The sequence below is a fragment of the Palaemon carinicauda genome, chromosome 44 (genome assembly GCF_036898095.1).
Source record: "Palaemon carinicauda isolate YSFRI2023 chromosome 44, ASM3689809v2, whole genome shotgun sequence".
NCBI lineage: Eukaryota > Metazoa > Arthropoda > Malacostraca > Decapoda > Palaemonidae > Palaemon > Palaemon carinicauda.
Genome location: NC_090768.1, coordinates 5730442 through 5753848, shown reverse-complemented (window position 1 = coordinate 5753848; position 23407 = coordinate 5730442). Strand labels below are relative to the sequence as shown.

The window sequence follows — 23407 nt, the reverse complement described above, 5'->3', positions numbered from 1 at the left end:
CAGCTTTAAGTTCTTAATTTCATCGCGTCTACAAAATGAAATTTGATTCTATTTTGCATTTAATTAAGATTTTCTTTTCTGAACGGGAATCTCGATTTTGTGGAGCGGTATGCATCTTGAATTTTATACATAGAATGATGATTATTAAATTATTATTATTATCATCATTATTATTATTATTAATTAGTATTCAGAATTAATACATTCATGACAATTAGGTCACTATGATTATAATTTTGAAGATATCAATAGATAAACATTCTTGAAACCTTCACCATAAATGTATAAGTTAAAAACGAAAACAAAACGGTAATAAAGGTGAAGACAGCCAACAAAACTTTTAAATAAATTTTCATTATTCCTACATTCTAATCGGATAAGGTGGCAACCATTTTCCATTTATAGTCGCGGAAATGTTTTATTGACAACGTTATATTTTGTATATATTTCCAGTAAGTCTCGAAAGGCGCATCAAAATGTTACTGGCTTCTTCTTCATATAACTCATTCCGAAAATTTTTTTAGATGAAGGTAATAGTGAACGGTTTCTCTTGAAAGTTTTATCATTATCTTCGTTATCTTAGGTTTGCTTGTGATCAATAAATGCGTTGTCGAATCAAAGTGACCTATTGAAATTCAAAGAAATATATGTTCTTTTGATGCCCTCAGTTATGTTAATGGAAAACATACTCTAGTGGTTGCGACAAGATGAGAAAATGATTGATAAATGTATGACATGTACCGGGATTATATCAAATCCATTAATGTCCCTTAAGTTTTTGGTTCTTCATTCACAGGTTTTAAGTCAAAGGTTCTATTAGTCCTGAGAAGTTCTTCCAAAATAGAACTTTCTACATTAGAATCCTTTAAGCTTTTTTCATTAGAATAAGCATTTTTTGTGCAACTGCAATTATATAATTGATTTCCCCTTTAACATGAATAATAATCGTTTATTTTTTTAAGGCAAAATGTATTTGAAAAAAAAATCAAGGTATCTGTTACTTAAACAGAAAAAGTATTATTTCTAAACGAATTGAAAATAAGCTTTTAAGGATTTCTCCTAGTCCTATCCTTGCTTATACAGTACAGGGTCAGGTAAAATGTTCTGACATTCGTGAACGCCTTCGACAGTGTGTGGACACTAATGGATCCCATTTGACTGATTTAATTTTTAAAACATAATGAAACAGAATGGCATTATATGTACATTTCAAAAATAAAAACACTTTTTTTTGTTTCTTTACTTTATTTGCCTATTATTAAACCTACAAATGTGTCAGATCATTTTGCCTGACCCTGTAGATTTCTAAATTACGTTATTTCATGTTTACAAGTATATATTAATCTTTAATTCTTTTCTACGTATAAAATATTACAATCTACCTTTTATATGAAGTAAAACATGTATTTGAATTTTTATTGAAAGTTTAATTTTGTCAAATGTAACTTATAGATCATCTTCCCTATATAATAAAGAGCAGGTGTCTGGCTCTCTATGTAAATATATATTTCGGTCAAGCTTAGCTCTCCTCGTCCCTCGCGTGAGGAGGATAGTAGTAGTCATACCCTGGTGAGGGGGAGGGGCGTTGCATGTGTGTGCATATCTATCTAAACATTTAGCTGTCATTATTGACGGGATTGCGTACGCTTGTACTTTATTAAAAAGAGTTCAACCGACAACCCCGCCAACTGAAAAATAAATAGATGGAGGTAAATTCCAGTCTCAATTCTTCTTATAAGCAAGTATGGTAAGCCATTATGTGCTGTAGAGGAAGCCGCATGTTGGTTGCTACTCTATATACAGTTTGTGGCGTAACGAGTCGTTTACTGTTAGACAGACAACCTTATACCTGCCCCCCCCCCCTCTGTTGATTGATAGGTTTCCTGCCGAAGATGAAATTGCTAGTAGGCGACCATAGAATCGTCACTCCTTTCCTTGTAGTGGTATAAGACCTTAGGTTCAAGGCGCTTAAAAATAACGTACAGATTTACTTGCTAGATTCATTCCTCTGCAATCTAAACATTTACAATATTTTTTATTGATATTGAAGAAACATTTCTTTAGAATATGTTTGACGTCCTGTTTGTTTCACCCTAGTCTTGGAGAGCCTCCATTAAATGTCTAATAGGTAAAAAAAATTTTTTTCAAATAGTAGCTTTTTTTGTGACGGGTTTCTATCCCCCATACACATGATTATATTAATAATAATAATAATATTAATAATAATATTAATAATGATAATAATAATAATAATAATAATAATAAGAATGATAATAATAATAATAATAATTATAACAATGATACACACACTGCAGGCATGCATATATATATATATATATATAATATATATATATATATATATATATATATATATATATATATATATGATATAATTTAGTATATACATTATAAATGTAAATATGCCGGTATGAATTATACATCTATTATATGTATATATATATATATATATATATATATATATATATATATGTATATATATATTATATATATGCATATATATATATGCATATACACATATACAGTATGTATGCATACTCTACGAATTCGATGTAGTTATTATGGCTACCAAAAAAAAAAAAAAAAAAAATATCCCACCATTACCAATCTGCAGTAGCCAGCGTAGTTTTGAAAAGGGCCAAACGCCAGGACTTGTCTGAGACTTTGTCCTGCAGTGGACTAGAAACGCAGGATTTGTTCCTGATGTAACTACAATTCCATGTTTGATGAATATTTTTTTTCCTGCCTAAATGTGTAGCTTTTTTTTTATGGGGAAGTGTTGACACATTATAAGTGCTCTATTAACGAGAGGAGACCTAGTTTAAATAATTAAGGCAATTAACCTGATGTGAATATGTAAATGATTCATGGGACATTCTTGAAATAATGATATCGTCTAAACACATGTCAGAGAAAGGGAACGTATACCACATAATTGATCATCCTAATTTGTTTCACAAGAGGTAAAAGTTTTATTTCTACTTCCTGGTCGTACTATACTATTATAGAAGACATTAAAGTGTTGGTATTACTGTTATCTCACCATAGTTCCCCTTAGATGTTTAGATTATCCATGTCATAAAAACGCATATTAAGATGGTTTTCCATAACTAAAGAGGATATCAGCTGTCAAAACGCTAGCCATTTGAATTTAAAGTAATTTGTTAATTTATGTACACGTTCAAATGAACCGTTTACATGTGACATGGGAAATATGAGTCTTGTATGAAAAGTTATCAAAAAATGAAGTTTTTAATTCTTAACTAGAAATGTGATAAGTTTAAACTTCCAATGGAAATACATGCAGCTTTTATTTATTTCTATCATAAGTTATCTGGCTGAAATAATTTGTTTTGGATTCCGTATTTTATACCATTGGACATAGGATGGTTTTAATAGTTTTCGTTCTAAATTCAAGGGAAAGCTGCTATCCACAGGTATTCAGTATTTATACCTTTGTTGATAATCTAGGTTTTGAAAATTTTCATAACTTTGTCTAATTTGTAGTATTCCGATGTTTGAAGCGGCTGTTTGTGTTCCCCTAAAAGTAAAATTTTAGTCCTCTTGTTAATAAGAGTTCTTTATTGTTACTTTGTTGCTAGTTTAATTCTCTCATGACAATAATGGCTAATCTATTACTTATTGCGTTTGTCTTTTTTTGGTATAAATTGTGCTGCATACTAGATAACTACTTTGGCCATGCTTACATTGACAATATAATGAGAAATACTTTGTTTTGGTCACTCATAACCCTTGTAAATGGATGCTGCTATGACACTGGAGTTCTTTGGAATGTAGGTCTTGTATAATGCTGGAGTTTTGTGAAGTTACTTAAAAAGTATTGCCATAATTTAAGAAAAAAAAAAATTAAAAAAAAGAAGGTAATACTATTTTTTTATAGTATTAAGATTAAAAGGATTCGGTATTTTGTACTTTGTGAAATATGTTAGCCGACATGTTGTATTATCAGAGAGAATACAAGATTAGATGGAAGCCTGTTGATCCATTTAGCCCAGGGAAGAACCCGGCACGTGGAAATGTTATTAGGGAAATGTTGTTAGCTGTTGACGTTGATATTTTAAAACATTATTACATATACTAGTGAACGTGACCCGTCACAATGACGGGTAATATTTGCAGATATGCAAGCACTCGCACGCAACCCTCCCCACCACCTCTCACTTTCCTAACTACCACACGGCAGTTTGTGGGAGATTGTCGTTTCCGAGTGGTTGCCGCTCGGTGACATATTTTATTATATATATATATATATATATATATATATATATATATATATATATATATACATATATATACATTTATATACACATATATTTATATACATACAGTATATAGGTAGACACATGGTTTTCATTATATATGGGAGATATTTCTGGGGTGTCCATTATTTTCCTTATAACCATTTGGTGGTCTCTAGTAATTGGCCGGTGACTGCATTTACGCCTATTTGAATTACTACAATTCTCATACATTGTAAAGATGTAAACATCAACTTTCAAATACCCTATAAACTCTGGGTTTTGAGGTTCTGTTTTGGTGGTAGGTGCAAGTAACAAGGTCATACTTGAGGTCAAAGGTCAATTAGGAATTAAACATGGGTTATGATTACAGGTTCGAGTCTTGTTCCTAAAGATTGTCTTTGTTCATCAAAAGTACGAATGATGTACATAATTGTCAGCCGACAACTTTCTGGAGAGAGAAGATGAGAAAAAAACCGACGTGTCTTAATTCCGTCATATTACGTGTATGCCATTAAAACAGTAGGGCCTCGACTGTGTAATCCTTATTCCACGGTGATGAAACCATTCAAAGATATTCTTTCTTGCTGTGAAACCTTGTGGTAATCCATTTGTAATTAATTGAATTTTGTTAAAAGGATAAAGGAGTACAAATAAAGAAACTGTCGTCTACATAGAGACATAGTATATACCTGTTATCCTCTTAACTATCATAAGTTGTAAAAAAATTATTGCATGGATTTTTTTTCTTCATAAAAGCAAGATCTCAAAATTGAAAAAAAAAATATTTTGATCATCGTACCACAGTCGTGAAAAATAATTCTCAATATACAACACATCTGCGAAATATTCTTTATGCCAGTTTCCTCATTAGGAAATGCTCTATTCATTTGCAACAGGAAGACCAATGAGAACAAATTAATGTTGTTTGCATTATTAAAGTGGACCAGTTGCTGTAAGCAACCAAGCTATTTAAAGAATGTTTAAACAAAACCTGCAGTCTGTCTGCTCAAGGGATTATTTCTCATTATTTCTAATTGCATTTGGAATACACTTTATCATAAAAGCTGTACTTTAGTGTTGGTGGGTAAATTATTGGGCCTCTTTAGGACTACATAATTTTTACTCTTATCTCGTTGATGCAGACTTGTTCCCGATTCCATTTTTTTTTTCTTTTAGCGAGCAAGTACTAAACATTTTAACGTAGCTTAAGTACGCTGGAAATAGGCTGCCGAAATAGCCCTTCAATATAGCTTACTAATTCTAAGCTTTCCAGTTATCAGCCTGTTTAAAGGCCGTTCATGAATGAAAGAGGCTAGGGACAGTGACATTGCCCTAGCCAGCAGGACAATGCCCTAGAGACTGACCATATATACTTATGATCAGCGGCCAAGCCCCCTCTCCACCCAAGTTAGGAACAAGGAGGGTCAGGCAATAGCTGCTGATACGCTCCCAAAAACTGAGAAATCGAGAACTGGGTTTTCTTACTCGAAACTACATATATCTGTCTTTGTTCGTGTCTTATGTTAATATTCCAAAAAAGAAAAAAAAATAACGTTTTCTCGCCACTGCCAGAGTTTCTGAAATTCTCCAATCTGATGTGCTGGAGTAGTGGAACTCCTTAACGACACGAGGCTTCATCAAGGAAGCTCTTTAGGTTGGATAGGGGATTGCTATGACCAATTTTTGCTGCTCGGGTTGGCAGAGCACGTATCCGCCGTCAAGAAAAATGGCTGTGACGATGTGGGAGGGAGGGACCGAAGGACCTCTGGCGTAAGGTTTTTTTCTCATTACAACTTAACCAACGACTTAAATCTCTCTCTCTCTCTCTCTCTCTCTCTCTCTCTCTCTCTCTCTCTCTCTTTTACTTTCTTTCCTTTTCATTTTCTCCTAGCTTCTCGTTGGTTTCTATATTGGCTTGGTCTGCGTGTTTTCCATTCAATAGATTCATGACTCTTTCCACTTTGCTTATAGATGGTAGTGCAGCAATGGATTCTCCAATTGACATTGTGAATGATCATCACAGAACTATCCAGTCCCAGGTGAAAGTCTCTCTCTCTCTCTCTCTCTCTCTCTCTCTCTCTCTCTCTCTCTCTCTCTAGGTGGTCAGTGACGAAATTTTGGGGTCAGGAACTGAAGGGAAAAGCCGCCTGGGAAATGTGTAAAGGGATGGAATGAGTACCAAGGCGGAATGATGAGGAATTTCTGTTGTTGAAATGATCATTCATGTGGTAACAGAAAGGTGCGAGTTGGGGGCACAGGAAACAATTCTAATATCCAACTTACAGTAGAGATTAGTTATAGAGAAACATCCGGTAAACAACTCCTTGTGTATGTTCTTTGCCTCTTTCCATGTGATTTTTATGTTTCTGCTTCACATCATAATTTTAATCATATAGAACTTTAATAAAGGTTCTTTCTAGTTTTATGTTGACTGTTTTTTACTATTGACTTACGTTTATAGTTCCAATTTTATCATGGATAAATACATGCCTATAACATTGCATATTCGAATTTGTTTTAGTCCATATAAGACTGTTAAATTCCTAATATGAAATCTGGATTGATGAGTTATTTTTTAAAACAAGTAAATTGTTCTGCAACCTTCCCTCTGGCGTCCTAAAAGCTGCAGTTAATAAATGCTAGCAATATGAACTACTATTTCACGTTCATTACATGGCGAATTCAACACTGATCGGCTATAAGTAATAATGACCGACTAGTGTATTATTGATGATAAGAAACAATCAGTATCACTACATAACACCCAGCGAATCTCGTTTAGAAAATGAAACCCTGTATTCCACAAACCGACATTCTGACTGGAACTTAATATCTCTCTCTCTCTCTCTCTCTCTCTCTCTCTCTCTCTCTCTCTCTCTCTCTCTCTCTCTCTCTCTCTCTCCTTTTACTAAGATTTTGAGTATGTGAAGTTTATTTCAATTTCATATTTTAATGGGTGGTAAATTTGCAGAAAATTTTATTTTTCACAGTTAATACAATTATTGTATATCACTAGAATCATCGAAGATTTACACCGGTGTACCGGTTTCAAATTACCCCCTTCAAATCTTATCCCCCGGTAGTTTGAAACCGGATTCACATTACCGGGGGGTAACTTGAAACCGGTTTCAAGCTACCCCCGGGGGTAATTTGAATCCGGTTTTTATAGTACCCCCCTGGTTTCAAACTACCCCCCTCGTTTTTGCGCAGGATCTCACCATTTATTATTAATAAATTGCTTTTGATCAGGGTCAACACAATCATTAGGTTATATATATATATATATATATATATATATATATATATATATATATATATATATATATATATATATATATATATATATATATATATATATATATATATATATATATATATATATATATATATATATATATAATGTACTGTTTCACCTATTGATATCGTTTATTAATATCCAGCCTTTATCCGTTTTATGTTTATATCTTAGCTAATAAATGTCGGAAATTCCGTTACCAGGCATGGGCGCAAATTTTTCTGAGACAGGGAGACGAGGTGGAATTTGATTTGATTTCAGCCTAAAGGCAGGCAGCTGTGTGTTATCATGGGCTAAATCAAATCCTATTTAAACCATCTTCAAAGTAGTTGGTGATGGATTCGTGTATGGATTTTTTTTTCTCTGTTGTTGAGTTCGAAATGGAAAATTATTGAAAAACTGAGTGATAAAATGTTTAAGAATTTTACCTGAAATGTATCATAAAGAAAAGAAAAAGGCCTCGCACCATAGTCACCTGTACATTTCCATGCTGTTTATATAAGACTTCTGCCCCTTTGTCATAGCTCCATTCTTTCTTATTACTCATTTAATCAAATGACAAAACAGCAATACCTAGTAATCGAGACTTCATACCATCTTTAAAGTCCTCTGGTTTAAATTGAATCGAGCTAACAGTAGCTTACACAACGTTAATTCTGTCTTCACGACAACATGCATGTTGGTAATTTATATTTCCGCTTTTATTTTTCACGTGCATAGCATCAAACTACTACGAAGTTACTATGCATTATCACCGACAGAATATATAAATAAACAAAAAGATATATGGACACAAGGAGTTCTATTGTTATATTGCATCTATGGGTATAGTCAAATCATTTTAAGAGCAAACTCGGAGCCCACTAGCGGCATTGCCAGTTCTCTTGGGTCATTTTCAAAGCACACCTGGCTTGGCCGCTTTAATCTATGGGCGAGCCAAGAAAAGGAGAAAAGGGTCAGCTAATAAGTCATTCACCCGGATTTGAACGGTCTAAGAATATAATCTTTTAATTTGATACTCTCTCCAAATTGTTTCCTTCGCTCTTTTTGTTTTCAACCACGTGGTAACAAGTTGAAACTCCTAAATATAACAAGGAGCAAAATTGTTATAAAACGATTATCATACTAACAGAAATAATCTTAATTTTGATATCAAATGAATTCAGTTCTCAATTCTGATTGATTATTAAAAGACAGGATTCTTTACAAAAGATTTAATTAACTATGTTTAATATGGTATATTTACATTGGTAATTTTATTGTTTTAGAATTTATTTAATTAATCGACAAAATTTTTTTACAACAAAGGCTGTATTAGCAAACGTGGTTATGGTGAATTCGTCAGATGAAGTTAGTGCTATCACAAAAGATTCCTTGCAAATCTGAAACAAAGTCGTTTTTGATATGTTGGTTGCATCTGTGACACGTTTGATTGTTTGGTCAATTCCAAATTTAACAATTTCATTATCATTTTCCCATTTAAAAAAAACTGATAGACATTGTTTGCCATTTTTCTTTCTTCTGGCCGAAAAACACGACGCTGAGGACTTACCATGGTTTTTACTGAAGCCTATTGTGCAAGACAGTGAATGAGGAAGCTAATCTTCCTGCATTTAATAGGATTTGACCTAAGGTCTCAGTGAATTGACCCAGTGGCAACGTGTATGTCATATCTCATAATTTGTCATTTTCCTTCCCTTGTCTTAGTGAAGCGAAAGCATTGGGATTAAGGAGAATCGGCACCGCCGCAAATGAGTTTTGGTGATTGACACCTTGAGCTGCGCGTTGGCTGTCCTTGTTCAAAAGATGTATATATATATATATATATATATATATATATATATATATATATATATATATATATATATATATATATATATATATATATATATATATATATGCATTTGTATGAATAATGAAATAATCAACACCATTTATTTTGAGTGATTTTTGTGTCAATTTCTCCAGGCATATTGCCGTCCGAAGCTCATGCACCTAAAGCACATGAATGGAATCAATTGGAGATACCAAAAAAAAAGAAAAAAAAAAGAGAAAAAAAATCTCGACAATCACGCGCACACAAATAGAATGAAGTTTTACCTCGCCGTTATCACTAAACCTTAAATGACAGTCTGTAACTTCAAATATTGTGTATTAAGGAATTATATGACACATTAGGTCTTAGATACGAAAATATCAACAATCACACGAACATTGAAATAAAATAAAATTTTACCTCGCCTTTATCACAAAACCTTAAATTACAGTCTGTGACTTTTAACGTGTCATATAACTCACTAATAAACAATATTTGGTCTTAAATACAAAATTAAACTACTTTTCCTACTGCTGCGAAACCAGCAATATATGCATGATACTTATTTGCGATGTCACATGAATTATTTATCATTCTGATGAGGGGGTAACTTGAAACCGGTTTCAAACTACCCCCCCCCCCGTAATCTGAAACCGGTTTCAAGTTACCGGGGGATAGTTTGAAACTGGGGGTAACTTGAAACCTTTACACCGGTGTCCCGAAAAAAATTACATATCCCTTCCCTTCAAAATTTAATAGATTTTAGTATATTTCGCTAGTGTAGGAACGTGTTATGTCATTCATTCAACTTTTTATCTTCTTTATTCGTATTCTCTTTTCAATGTACGTTGGAAAGATTTTTTATCAACCTCTCATTCCATTTTTAATCGTGATTGTGAAACAGATTCTTAATATTGAAAGGCTCCAGATGAAAATGACGTAATTCACTGCCACATTCATACTTCATCTGCTGTACCGTGGATGAATCCCTTGTGGAGAAGACTTACACAGAAGATTGAACACGCCGCTACTCGCCGTATCGTGCTGGTAATCTCATGCATCTTTAATGTAAATATACTTTTTCTTATCTACACATTAGCCTCATCTCATAAAGACTTCTTAGGTCTTCCTCTCCGCATTCCACCCAACGCTAACAACTTAACTTCCTTTTTACCAATCTATTTTATATTCTTTCCAAATAACTGAACCATGACAAAACCTACTCATCCATCCTTTCACTATTATGCATCCTCTTCCCCCGTGCATCCATACTTTTGCCCCCCCCCCTCCCACTTTGGTTCATCTTATGCCACTTATACTACACAAACAATTAATTTCAACAGTGTCAACATTCCTTCTACCCTCTCCATTCAGCATCCATACTCAGTTCCCCTAAAGGCGAGATCGTGTTAAAATTCTATTATGTATTCCAATATCGGCTTTTAAAGGCACATAGAGGCTCTTATTAATCTTGAGTTCACATCCTTCTACTTTAATTTCTTCACCTATTCTGTGACTTTCTTCTTTTCTCGCTATACTATCATCATGTCATATCTACCCCAAATCCATGCCCCTTCATACAAGAGTAAGTTTCTTCCATTTTCTACCATTTATATTCTACCTTCTTTATCAAAATCATACCTTACACATTCCTGGGTTTACTATGTGGCTTTGTTCTACAATGCGCAATATCTGCTATCACCCTCACCTTAATTAAGAGAAATATTTTTATATTTACTCATTTAGTAACATTTCCCACATCAAAAACGCACATACACCCTACTCAACCAATCGATCACTTTTTTCACTTACGGCGGCTGTAGTAGCATCTTACATGTAATACTATCAAATTGTGGTGTCTTTACATTATTCAACTTTTTAATTGCTACCATTCTTCTGTGACTTTTATGAAAATTTACAAACTTACACTAACCTTATTTTAATTTCGCCAATCTTCTTCACACACGTCTAGCAATCTTAAAAATACTCTAGGCATCGACCTGGAACTCCAATTGCAGCGTGTCGCCGTTTACCCTTTTATTTGGTTGGTATCCATTTGCTAATAACATTTCTTTCAGTATTCATTTCCATTTAGAACAATTTATTTTTCCCCAATTTTTTCTTTGTACTCCAATTTCATTACTATATTATTCATTGAATTTCATCTCGACTATCCTAACCACCACCTGTTCCTCCTGCATGTATTAATGTTCACTTATACAAGTGCATACTTAAATACGTACACTGTATTTATGTATCTATACATAAAACATTACGGATTCATTGTCATGTTTAAGAACGGCTTCCCAATTTCAGCCCGCTCTCATAATGAGAACTGACGAAGTGAAGATGAAAATGAACTCTTGTGAGGATGAGTCATTTAATTGATTAGAGTTTTGGACAGATGCAATTAAGATTATGAATATGGTAATGTTTCATCAGCATACGGTATTCGTAATGACATTACTAAATTACGTCTTGATGCCCCAAGTGTGTCTTTGCCCCGGAAATTCGCGCTGTTGCTGTTATGCTTCTCACCCTATGAAACAAGATCACTTTGAATAATAACTGTGCAATGGTCTTCTTGGTCGAGTCCCGTTTTACCCCCTTATCTTTTTCATTTCGACCATTTACATTGACTGTTCCCACTCTCCGTGCTTTCCCGTTTCCTTTTCCTGTGGTAAGGTTCCCACCGTTTTTGCTCGAACGAGGTTAACTCTTACATTTGCCAATTTCCCTTTCAACGTCTTCACAAGGTCATCTCCCCTATATGATAGAGCAAGTCTCTCTCTCTCTCTCATATATATATATATATATATATATATATATATATATATATATATATATATATATATATATATATTATTCAGTTGCGCTCAGCTCTCCCCGTCCCTCGGGTAGAGGGAGGAGGAGTAGCCATACACTGGTGTGAGGGGTGTATGTGCAAATCTAAATAAATATTTGTCATTTTTGACGGGTCACGTACACTAGTAACTTAATTTACGACAAATATTTTTTTTTTTTGTTACATTCATTTATCTATAATGTTTTACCTGAAATCCAAATTGGCTATGTAGTTTCCAACAATCGAGTGCTATATTCGGACTTCGTGATTTATAACAAGAAATTTTAGCAATATACGAGATGATGATGACCCGTGCATGGTAATATTCCCCACCCGATTGGATCCAAAATGGCCTCCGCATACATCCAATCAAAAGAAAGTAAATTGTCCGACCATATGTCTTGAAGGAATTTCACTTTCCATGCGATATTCAAGTCTTTCTATGCACGCTCTAGTTGTTTTCTCGATTTCTTTATGGCCCTCTCCTAAACGCAATCAACAACTTCTGCTGCAATTAATGAGAGATACACTCGCCATTAGGCGCATTTTATAGCGGCTGTAATTCTAATGGTGGTTCTTTTTTTTTAGACGGAGGTAATTGTCGAGTTCCGATTATCATTAACCATCTATTTTTTTCCCTTGAAAGATTTGAGATAACTTTCCATCTTTAAGCAGACTTGTTAAATACAGATAGCGATTGCATGCATTTGACAACGGTGTTTTTCCTAACTGTACAAAGAAATTTAGTTTACAAAAAAACTGTATGAAATTAAACTTTTAATATTTCTCATAGATTTTAATTTGTGGAAGGAAATTTTATTGGGTTGTTTCGTCCTATTCTTTGACGGTGTATTGTTTTTTTCCCTGAATCTCCATTTCTTCCCATTTTCATCATATGAAGATTAAGCCTTTAAACCTTCTGATAATCATAAATGCAGCACTTTATTCATTAGTTGTAATGTTCAAATACTGCTTCCAGGAGCTTCTCCAGGAGAGGATGAAGACGCGAGAATGAGTTAAATGGATTTCGTAATAGTACATAAAGGAGGGAGCGGAACCTCATTATTAAGCGACGTGAATATTCCAGAAATTTGCATATTTCATGCAACCTCTATAACCAGTACTTGATTGAAGGGTGGTGTGAATTATATCCTCCTGGCGTAACAATACGCTGGATTGGCGGGTATTTCTATATTACTTGATGCAAGAAATTTCACCTTTTGGTCTCTTATATTTAGCTTTGTTAATGATCGCCGCGTCGCACCCAAGTTTTTTTTTCTTGCTTTTGATTTTTCTAAATTTTGCAAATGATTTGTAAATTTTTTAATCTACCTTAGCGCATGATAGACCTTTTTCACTTTTCTTAGTGAAATTTTAACATAAGATATTGAATGCAAAAAAAAAAAAAAAAAAAAAAAAAACGCTTGGATTTGAGGAGGTTATCTTAAAGCATGCATGAATACTGATAATGGTCAGAATAGTCCCTGTTGATCATGGTTATGGAGCAGGGCCATTTTCAATGTGATAAAGAACTAAATGTTTTGACTGAAAATTCGTGTTTATTATATCTGTTGCAATGCAAGTATAGTGGCAATAAAGGTTTATTAAGAGAAATTGTCAATGTAGATAGGTGGCCGAATACTTTTCAGTGGCTTTAGTCTCGGGGGGGGGGGGGGGGGGGAAATGGGAGAGTGGGTCTTATTATCGAAGGAAGCTTCAGACATGCCCCTCTATGCTGAAAAGAGATTTGTTTCAAGAAGCCTGGAAAACATAATGTCAGTAGAGTGAATTAAATTCCAAGTATAATTTTTTGGCAATTTCCAGAAATATCCAGCGTTGCTTCATGTTCTTTTTACCACTTCTCACGAATCCACTGCCAACCGAGAAATGAACGTAACCGTATAATTATGTTATCCCTGTGCGCCATTGGACTATAAAACTATGGGAATATTTTGGTTTGAGTGACGTGAAAACCTTCCTCTCCCTGTAGAAAAGACGTATTTTCCCTTGCGAAATAAATCTACTTATATAAACCCCAATCATGGTGACCCTGACATCAACAACAATGTCTGTAATGTATTCGCGAGAGAGAGAGAGAGAGAGAGAGAGAGAGAGAGAGAGAGAGAGAGAGAGAGAGAGAAATGCAGAGTCACGTCCCAGAGAAAATTCGGTGTCGTCGTCCTGGATTTAGTGGAATGTTCTGAGGAGTGACTCTGGCGAGTAAAGGGCGAATTATAAAATTTCTGAGAATCATAGTTGGTGGGCCGTGGCTCGCAGGATCAGACGGTGACATCTCCTAGATTGGTGTCTTCCCCGATGATTTTCTAATCCATGGTTTCCTACACTTGGTGAAATGAGTCTGTCTGTGTGTAATTTGACAGGTGGCATATTCCGCTTCTTTCCTCGGGAATTTCTTATTTTATTACCAAACTGTGATTCTGTTTGTAACTTAATCGACTGAAATAAAAGGGTAACATCCTCTCGAACAAGTATCAAGATATATTTTGTTTGGGTCGGGGGTACAAATTGCATAATGAACGCCTGCTCTTAATTTTTCATTTCTTAAATGTTCTCTCTCGTTAACTGATCATGTAAATCACTTTATGAATTATTGGACTTTTTGAAAAGAACCTACCCAGGAACAAGAGCGGTGGGGAGGTGGGAGTAACACAAGAGTAGGGACCAGAAAGGTTGAGAAGATATTGGAGGTACTCCCGCCCTCCTATCTGTAGCATTAGTTACGCTCTAGTAAAATACCGAGTTTCGTTTATACCAGTATTGTTTTCTTTTCAGTTGTCAATGAATTTTACTCGTGAGCATCTTCACTATTTGAAACATGTTAGAGTATAACATTGTGCAAGTCAACATTAAAACGTGTAGAAGGTGGTAATTAGTTTAAATGACATTATTCATGCTTTAATTGACAGTTAATGACAGGAATTGAGGTTGATAATGAACGAAACTATCAATGAACCTTTCTTCATTACAAGGAGTGTTTCATTGAGCTTACACAGAGGGCTAAGTAGGATACACACGGGCGTTAACTACTGATCGAAAGTTGCGAAGATGTAATTTTGATGGAGACTCCTAGGGAGCCTACAAAGTTTGGTACGGAAAGGAAAATTAATGTAATCTTAATTAGAATTTACATATTGAGAATCCTCCTGGGTATTTGGAATACAAGGCATGTGAAAATATAAATTTTGGGACAGCCTTTCTCTTATTCATTTTTCATTAAAGGCAATTAACTTAGTGGCGTCTACGTATTTCCTATAGGAATACTCGTACTTTTACCGTTTCTTCAGATTTTTGGGTTAGGGAAAGTATTGCATTTATTAATTTTTATTTCACTTCACTGTTCCGACAATACTTTGTCTTTACCAAGTGATTAGTGATCAACGTAATTTTGCAATTACTATTATATAAAAGGGTTAAATAAAATTACGGGTTATATATATGTATATATATATATATATATATATATATATATATATATATATATATATATATATATATATATATATAACCATAATCTTTTAGTATTTTATAAACTTTCTAAACTGTAGCTTTCTAGAATCTTGAGGAATTGCTAGTCAAAAAATAAAAAGATACGAAAATAATTGATGAAGATGACTGATAATTCAAGTTTTCTAGGTTAAGTTCCCCTTTCTGATTATCTACTATCAGCTTATGTCATTACATGTGTTAGGCTATTATTGGTGATGAGCTCGAGTTCTTAATTTAATAACTGGCTAGAATTAGGTCAAGGTTATAGTGTGTTATAAATTTGTTTCGTATTTATGAATAGGTAGAACTTAAAAATCTTTGCTGCTTATTTCCGGATTCTATAATTATCATTTTAACGAGTCTAATATTACTATCATGTTTTAGAATAAGCATGAAGACGTTAGTCTTGGAAGATGAAAACAAGTTCGCCTTTTATCTTTAATTTCAATATATCAGTATTGTATTGCCAACTCATTACACAATAAATTAACCTATGTGGAGCTGCCTCCGTAGTCGAGTCTTAAGGCGTGGGTCTTGTTTACTATTATTTTTCTTTTAAAATCAGAAAGCATTTCTAGAGAGAGAGAGAGAGAGAGAGAGAGAGAGAGAGAGAGAGAGAGAGAGAGAGAGAGAGAGAGAGAGAGAGAGAGAGAGAATCTCATGATCCAATTTTCCATTTGTTTGCGGAGGAAAGTTACAGTAGAAAGTTGTTGTTTAGTGCGTGTAATTATTCATTCTGAGCTTGCTTTGAATGAGCTACATTTCCATTCCGAGCGTTTGCTGAATGGACTCGGTAACCTTGACTTTGTGTAAATGTACACTTGATTGTTCTCATAGGAAGCTATAATTCATAAGCCAACGTTTGCGTTTTTTTTTTTTTTTTTTACCCCGGGGGCTCTGAGGTTTCTCTTCAAATACTAAGGGTTTTCTTTCCAGTTCTTGTTGTTTATGGGGGTGTTTCCGCCGTTTCTTTTTGAAGTCCCTTTTTTGAAGGAGGTTGATCCCGCCGTTATGGATACTCACTATTTCATTTCTTCGAAGTGGTTCGGAAAAATTCATGACCCAGCTTACCAATTGAGTCTTTGTAACCACTACTATTTGGTGTAGGTTCAAATAATGCAGACTTTGAGTTCCATGTCAAAGTATTAATGTTGAACACGATACAAATATTGCGGTGTTATAATTCATCCGTTATTTTATTTTCTTCAATTATTAAATATTAGGGTTACTTCAACTGTATTGGGTTTGTCCGATAAAATGAAATAAACTTCAGAATGTAGAGATATACTGTACAGTGTATAGTCCACTTTGTTTATTAGATTTATACCATTTTTAAAATCAAAAGTTAAATTAATGGCTCTGTTACATAAGTGTTTGCTTCACGAGTGACAGGACCGAAGTACAAACACCTCGCGTGTCTGCAAAATATGGTGAGTACTCTCCTTGATTAAACTGGGGTTCTCCCATTACCCGCTGAAGGCTATGGTGAATTTCCTCTCTTGTGCCAGCTTAATAGTATTTACATACAAATGGCCACTGCAACAAACTTTGTTCTGTCTTGATGTGCAATAACTTGGAAATTTTCTTGGATTTTCTGTTTATATTTACATTGCCTCACGTATCTTGCAATGTCCATTTAGAGGTTTATTATTGGTGGAGTGTTCATGCTGCATATGATGGTTTTGTGGTCAAGCCATAATTAAAAGTTACCACTACAGCATTCTTTCTTTCTCTCCTATCGTGGTTGATTATTTGGATAACACTGCACATAATCTTTATTACGAAGGAGAAAATTCCGTACCTAGAAGTTTCCTGGCGTGTGCAGTTCCAGGGTTTTAAAAATTTCACTTCAAATAATGACACATATTCCTAGCAAAATACATTATTCGAGTAATGGAATTTATTGTAGTAATATGCAAGTTTCTGTTTGTGTGGAAAAATACTGTGCTGGGGCTGTGAAGATTTCGTTAACCAAATATCTGTTGTATTAATGGGAAATAATGTTTATTAGAAATGTGTAAAACTTTTCCGAATCTAAGAAGAAAATATCCGTATTAGATACTTATGATAATGAGGTTAGTTAAGTATTCTTACAAGTAGCCAACAAAGGTTCTTTTAAACTCTGTAATTGTAATTTATTCAGTGCTTAATTATTAAGTTTTATGTATTACAGTACAATTAATCTTTTGTATGGATTATTTTTTTACAAGTTGTCCATTCGTATATCATTGGTATAAGTTTTTTTCAAGGTATCAAAGCTTCAAGATATGATATTTTTATGGAGGCTAGTTACAATTAAATTAATTCAGGATCCGTTGAAGATTTCATATTACCAGCTAGTTTTTGTTCTTGTGAGTTTAATGACAATTATTTGTTTACAAACTTTGTAAAAAACCTAGAGAAATGCAATGTACTTAAAATATATAAAGTTAGCATGTCAGGGAAACTGATTGGATAAAATCATTATAAACGGGCTCTACAAACATTGCCATGGTCCTATTTCCTTATGTTGAACAAGGTAAGAAAAGTTCTCACAGACAGACAGTCTTCAGATATATTGTAACAGTAGAAATATCTCGATTCACCTTCTAGAATATAGATCATTAGTGAGGCTGGCATTCCGTTAACCCAAAAGACGTGGCTTTGAAACGAATAATCTATAACATCATTATGCAACGGAAACGTGCGCGCTGGTAATGCTTGTCCTGATACAAGATTTTCCTTCCGTTCATTTTCCGTATTTCGTGACTTCCTTTTCGTACATTAACAATTTGGGATGTCTTCCGTAAGCTAAACTCTCTTGCATTTATAATGGAGCAGGAAAAATGGACCGGATGAATGCTGCATTGTGGTATCTACTGCCTCGGGTTAAATCTTGGTGACCAGGGTATTAACTCAAGTCACAAGTATTTAAAAGTAATGGAAGGTAATTGTTAATGAATATGTTTTGATTATGTTAGTGGGTAGTAGTCTTTTTGAAAGTGAAGTGTCAAACGCGCTATTTAATATATCTGAAGGGCATTCCCGAGTGAATTAATTTCCTTCTTGAAGAATGATGCAAACATTTATCTCTATTCTCTAATATAATTTCCCTTAGAGCAGCAGCAGTGTGCCATGTTTATTTTAATTCATTAGGAAATTCTTAAAATCGTGACTTTATTCACAAGTAAATGGGTGTGTCGAAGGGCTTGTAGTTTGTTCCTTGAAATAATTTTTATTTCTACGCTAACTTCGTGCCGAGTCTTTATTCTTTTTTCCCTAAATACATGTTATATTTTTCAATTCTAAGGTTAGTCGGTTATGATCAGTAAAAGGCTCGGGAAGTTTATCGGAATTTGTGTACCCGCTCTCTTGATCAAGGAGGTTTAACCATTCAATGAATGGGCTTTGTCGGGGATTGGATGTATTTAGTGAATGTAAATTGTAAAGTTCTTCGTATCGTGTACGCAATTCTTCACTTTCAAAGTATCCTTATATAATTGAATTTTTTAGTTATACCGCTAATTTATCAAATAAAAAAAAAAAGAAAGACGGAAATTTATACCATAGCTCTATTTCATTGTTATTTGCGGAATAACGGATATTTAACGTTAGGTTTGGTAAGTGGATTAAAACAAGTTTCAAGTCTCTCTCTCTCTCTCTCTCTCTCTCTCTCTCTCTCTCTCTCATGACAATTGAAAACAACGCTAAACTTACCTTGGGAATTATGTAATCGGCAGTCAGACCACTCCGTGGTGTTCTTTCTCACAAAAGTCTACTCTATTTCCTCATGACCCGAGATTACCCATTTCATGGATTTCCGTACTCGTGAGTAGGAAATTGCACTGTAATAAACTAAGAAATTAAATTAGTCCTATTTCCAGCGTTGCATTAACCTTCCTGAAATAGAAGACTGATTAATTTTGCAATATTATTCTCCTTGTAGATTTTCAAGGGGTTTTATCTATCAGTTGATCTTAATTGAAATTTATCTTTATAGACATTTTCTGTGTTAGCTACTGGAAATAGTCTCTCTCTCTCTCTCTCTCTCTCTCTCTCTCTCTCTCTCTCTCTCTGTATATATATATATATATATATATATTATATATATATATATATATATATATATATATATATATATATATATATATATATATATATATATATATATATATATATATATTAGAAGAGGATGCCTTGATAGAAAGAAGACATTGAAGCCGCATCAGGCAACTGACCCTTTAATGTAGGGATAATAGCACTGTAAAAAGGCTCATTGGAAAGGAAAAAGTCTTAATTTGTTAAAGTAGCCCTTCTTCGGGAAGGTTAGTGCAGCCCTTGAAGTTGGACTTAATTTTTTAAAGTTTATTGCAGTGCATTTTCTTACACAAGAAAGCAAAATTCATGAAATCGGTTATCTCGGTTCTTGAGGAAAAGCAGTAGAGCAATAAACCTTTGTGGGAGAGAACACCACGGTACAGTATTGATATGATATAATATTATATATATATATATATATATATATATATATATATATATATACGTATATATATATATATATACAGTATATATATATATATATATATATATATATATTATATATATATATATATACATAGATATATATATATATATATATATATATATATATATATATATATATATATATTTATTAATATTTTAGCCTTTCAATTTTGATTGCATCATATGAAGTTTATCAATGGCCATTTGCCTGAATGTACATTAATTTATGTAATAAATACCTTCCACCCTTAAAGTAACGGAAAAATCTGTTCACACTTATAATTACAATTCACAACAACCCACAGATCCTCATAACTAGATTTATTTGGAGATTGATCGTAGAAAAAGGAAGTATTTTATAAAAGAAGCTGGGTAGATGGTTGGTTATTTAATGTTGCTGACGGTGGGTAGGGACACGAGAGGGCTGTTGCCGTGACATAAGTAGAAGGAAACGACCTGTTAACGTTTGACTTTTGTCGGGTGATTGAATGTTCTCCAATAACATCGAGAAGTCTTGTAGTTTGATGCTTTCAATCAGATTCTGTAATATTAGAAAAAAAAAAAATAGTGGGTTTCCATTCACCTCAATCCTTATAAGCGTACAAAACAAAATTGTAGGAAGGTACAGCAAATCATGCCACTTGCTAGTCTTTGAAAATATCCAACTGTATTTCAAATTTTTATTGGTTTAATCAGATGTGGGCGATGGTTTTCTCCTCCGTTGTTTAGAGGACTAAGGCTTTTAGCAAATGCTACTATTCATTACACATTTAATGCTGTAGTTATGTTTCTAATCGAATAATTTACCACTAAATAATTATTATTATTATTATTATTATTATTACAAGGTAAGTTACAATCCTCGTTGGAAAAGCAAGATGCTATAAGCCCAAGGGCTCAAACAAGGTAATAGCCCAGTAAGGAAAGGCAATAAGGAAATATATTAACGATATGAGAAATAATGAACAATTAAAATAAAATATCTTGAAAACAGTAACATTAAAACAGGTATTTCATAGCTATATAGCTATGAAAAGACATGTCAGCCTGTTCAATAAACATTTTCTGCAAGTTTTAACTTTTGAAGTTCTACTGATTCAACTACCCGATTAGGAAGATCATTCCACAACTTGGTCACAGCAGGAATAAAACTTCTAGAATACTGCGTAGTATTGAGCCTCGTGATAGAGAAGGCCTGACCATTAGAATTAACTGCATGCCTAGTATTACGAACAAGATGGAATTGTCCTGGAAGATCTGAATGTGAAGGATGGTCAGAATTATGAAAAATCTTGCGCAACATGCATAACGAACTAATTGAACGTTGGTGCCAGAGATTAATATCGAGAACAGGAATAAGAAATTTAAGTATTGATTTCTCAAGTCAGAATGGTTGGTCATTTATGAGTGTATGAAATAATAATAATAATAATCTTTATTTCAGCAAAAGCCATATACAATCATAGAAGGCTTCAAATAATTGTTTTTCCTTGGTAAACCTCGAATAGTATTTTACATAATTATATACCTAATTCTTTATTTTTTTGCATGGTACGGTTAGAGCTCTGGAAACTTTGTTGTAATCTCATTTATTATATTTGCAGGGACGGACGTCTGAGGATAGGCGATGAAATTATAAACGTGAATGGGCGGAGGCTTCGTGGTGTCAGCCTGGAGGAAGCTCGCCTTATTCTCCGCCATACTCCAACAGAAGTTGATATAGTGGTTGCAAGGGAACCAGACAACCCTCCACACGAGTCTCTCTTCTCCGACCTCGATGTGGCGTCTATGACGAGTGGAAGAGTCGATTCCAGGGTGGATTCCAGGGTGGACAGTATAAATGACGAAGACGATGACGAGGAACTGGTTGTTGTGGAAGGTCACTATCCACATGCCATTCATCACTTAACTTGTCAAAGGCTTAACCACCGACCCTCCTGTAAACTCCATCATCAGGATGGTGATCTTGAAGAATCTATGGCTTTGCATGATCGCAACCAGGATTGCCCTGAAGGCAATGTTCATTGTTGCATAGCACGTGACCTTCCGGAGGTAATACCCAGAGAAAGCCGGTGTTGTCATAGAGATCTGCCAGATATTCCTGATGGTTCAGAGTGCTGTTCTCGGGATTTTTCCGAGAATGTGTCTGGAGAACACGGTGACTGCATACACGAGATGAAGGATGTTCTTGACGCAAGAAAGCGGCACCGTCTGAACTCTGTGAAAGAGGAGGGCATGGTCACCGCAGTTATGGTCAGGACGGTCTCGGATTCGTCTTCAGGTAGCTTCCCTAGCTTGTTTGTTGCTTTAGCTCTTGGAATAAATAAGGCAGAACATTTCATTTATTTGTTGTATTATTTTTTGTAGTTTGTTTCACTATACAGTAGTTGGGAAATTTTGACTGTTGACTTCTCATTATTTTTCACTCATACTTATATTTTGTAATAATATACATTCATCATCCCTTTACTGGGGAGATGTAGTGACTTGACCCATAAAAGGAGTCATCCAAATCTAGACTAAGCTGACACTTAACATTGACAATTCTTTATCAAAGTATTATGGGAGCATTTAGTTTTCAAAAAAAAAAAAGAAAAAAACTTTATTGCATACATTTGTAAAGCATTGGTTACAGTATTTATTGGAAGTTTTGAAAGTGTTTAATTGGCTAATTGAGTCCTTCACATCCAACTATTTTGTGTGTGATGTCACGGCTGATTGCTATCAAGATGAACACAACTCTTTCAATGACTTTCACTTTAGTAATTAATTTTAATGATCTTAGGTGAAGACGAGCCCCGTCGATTGTTGCCTCTCATAGAGGATGGTGTCTTTGAAGAGCGACCGTCATCCCAGGCATCTCAGGTCTCGGCTAGAACAGTCACGTCTATGGCCTCAGTTGCATCAGTTCATGGTACTGGAATAACAGCATTATCGAGACAGGTATGCCATTATAGTGTAATGAACTGCTAGAGATTGTGTGACTATTATCATTATTAGCTAAGCTACAACCCTAGTTGGAAAAGCAGGATGCTATAAGCCAAAGTTTTCCAGCAGGGAAAATAGCCCAGTGAGGAAAGGAAATGCAGAATAGTGTGATTCAACAGGTTTTGTGAATTTCAAGTGTTTTAGATTACAGGAGTAATTTAGATGAAAAGAAA

The 23407-nt window shown here is 34.2% G+C and overlaps 1 protein-coding gene across 5 annotated transcripts in view; it reads left to right on the top strand.

Annotated features, from left to right (window-relative positions):
• Positions 1–23407, top strand: part of LOC137634315 (uncharacterized) — a 220250-nt gene that overhangs the window by 186190 nt on the left and 10653 nt on the right. For all 5 annotated transcript variants that reach the window (XM_068366681.1, XM_068366678.1, XM_068366680.1 and 2 more), the window contains 2 exons: positions 21851–22527; positions 23032–23189. In XM_068366681.1, the coding sequence (XP_068222782.1) occupies positions 21851–22527; positions 23032–23189 (835 nt within the window). The remainder of the gene's footprint in view (positions 1–21850; positions 22528–23031; positions 23190–23407) is intronic.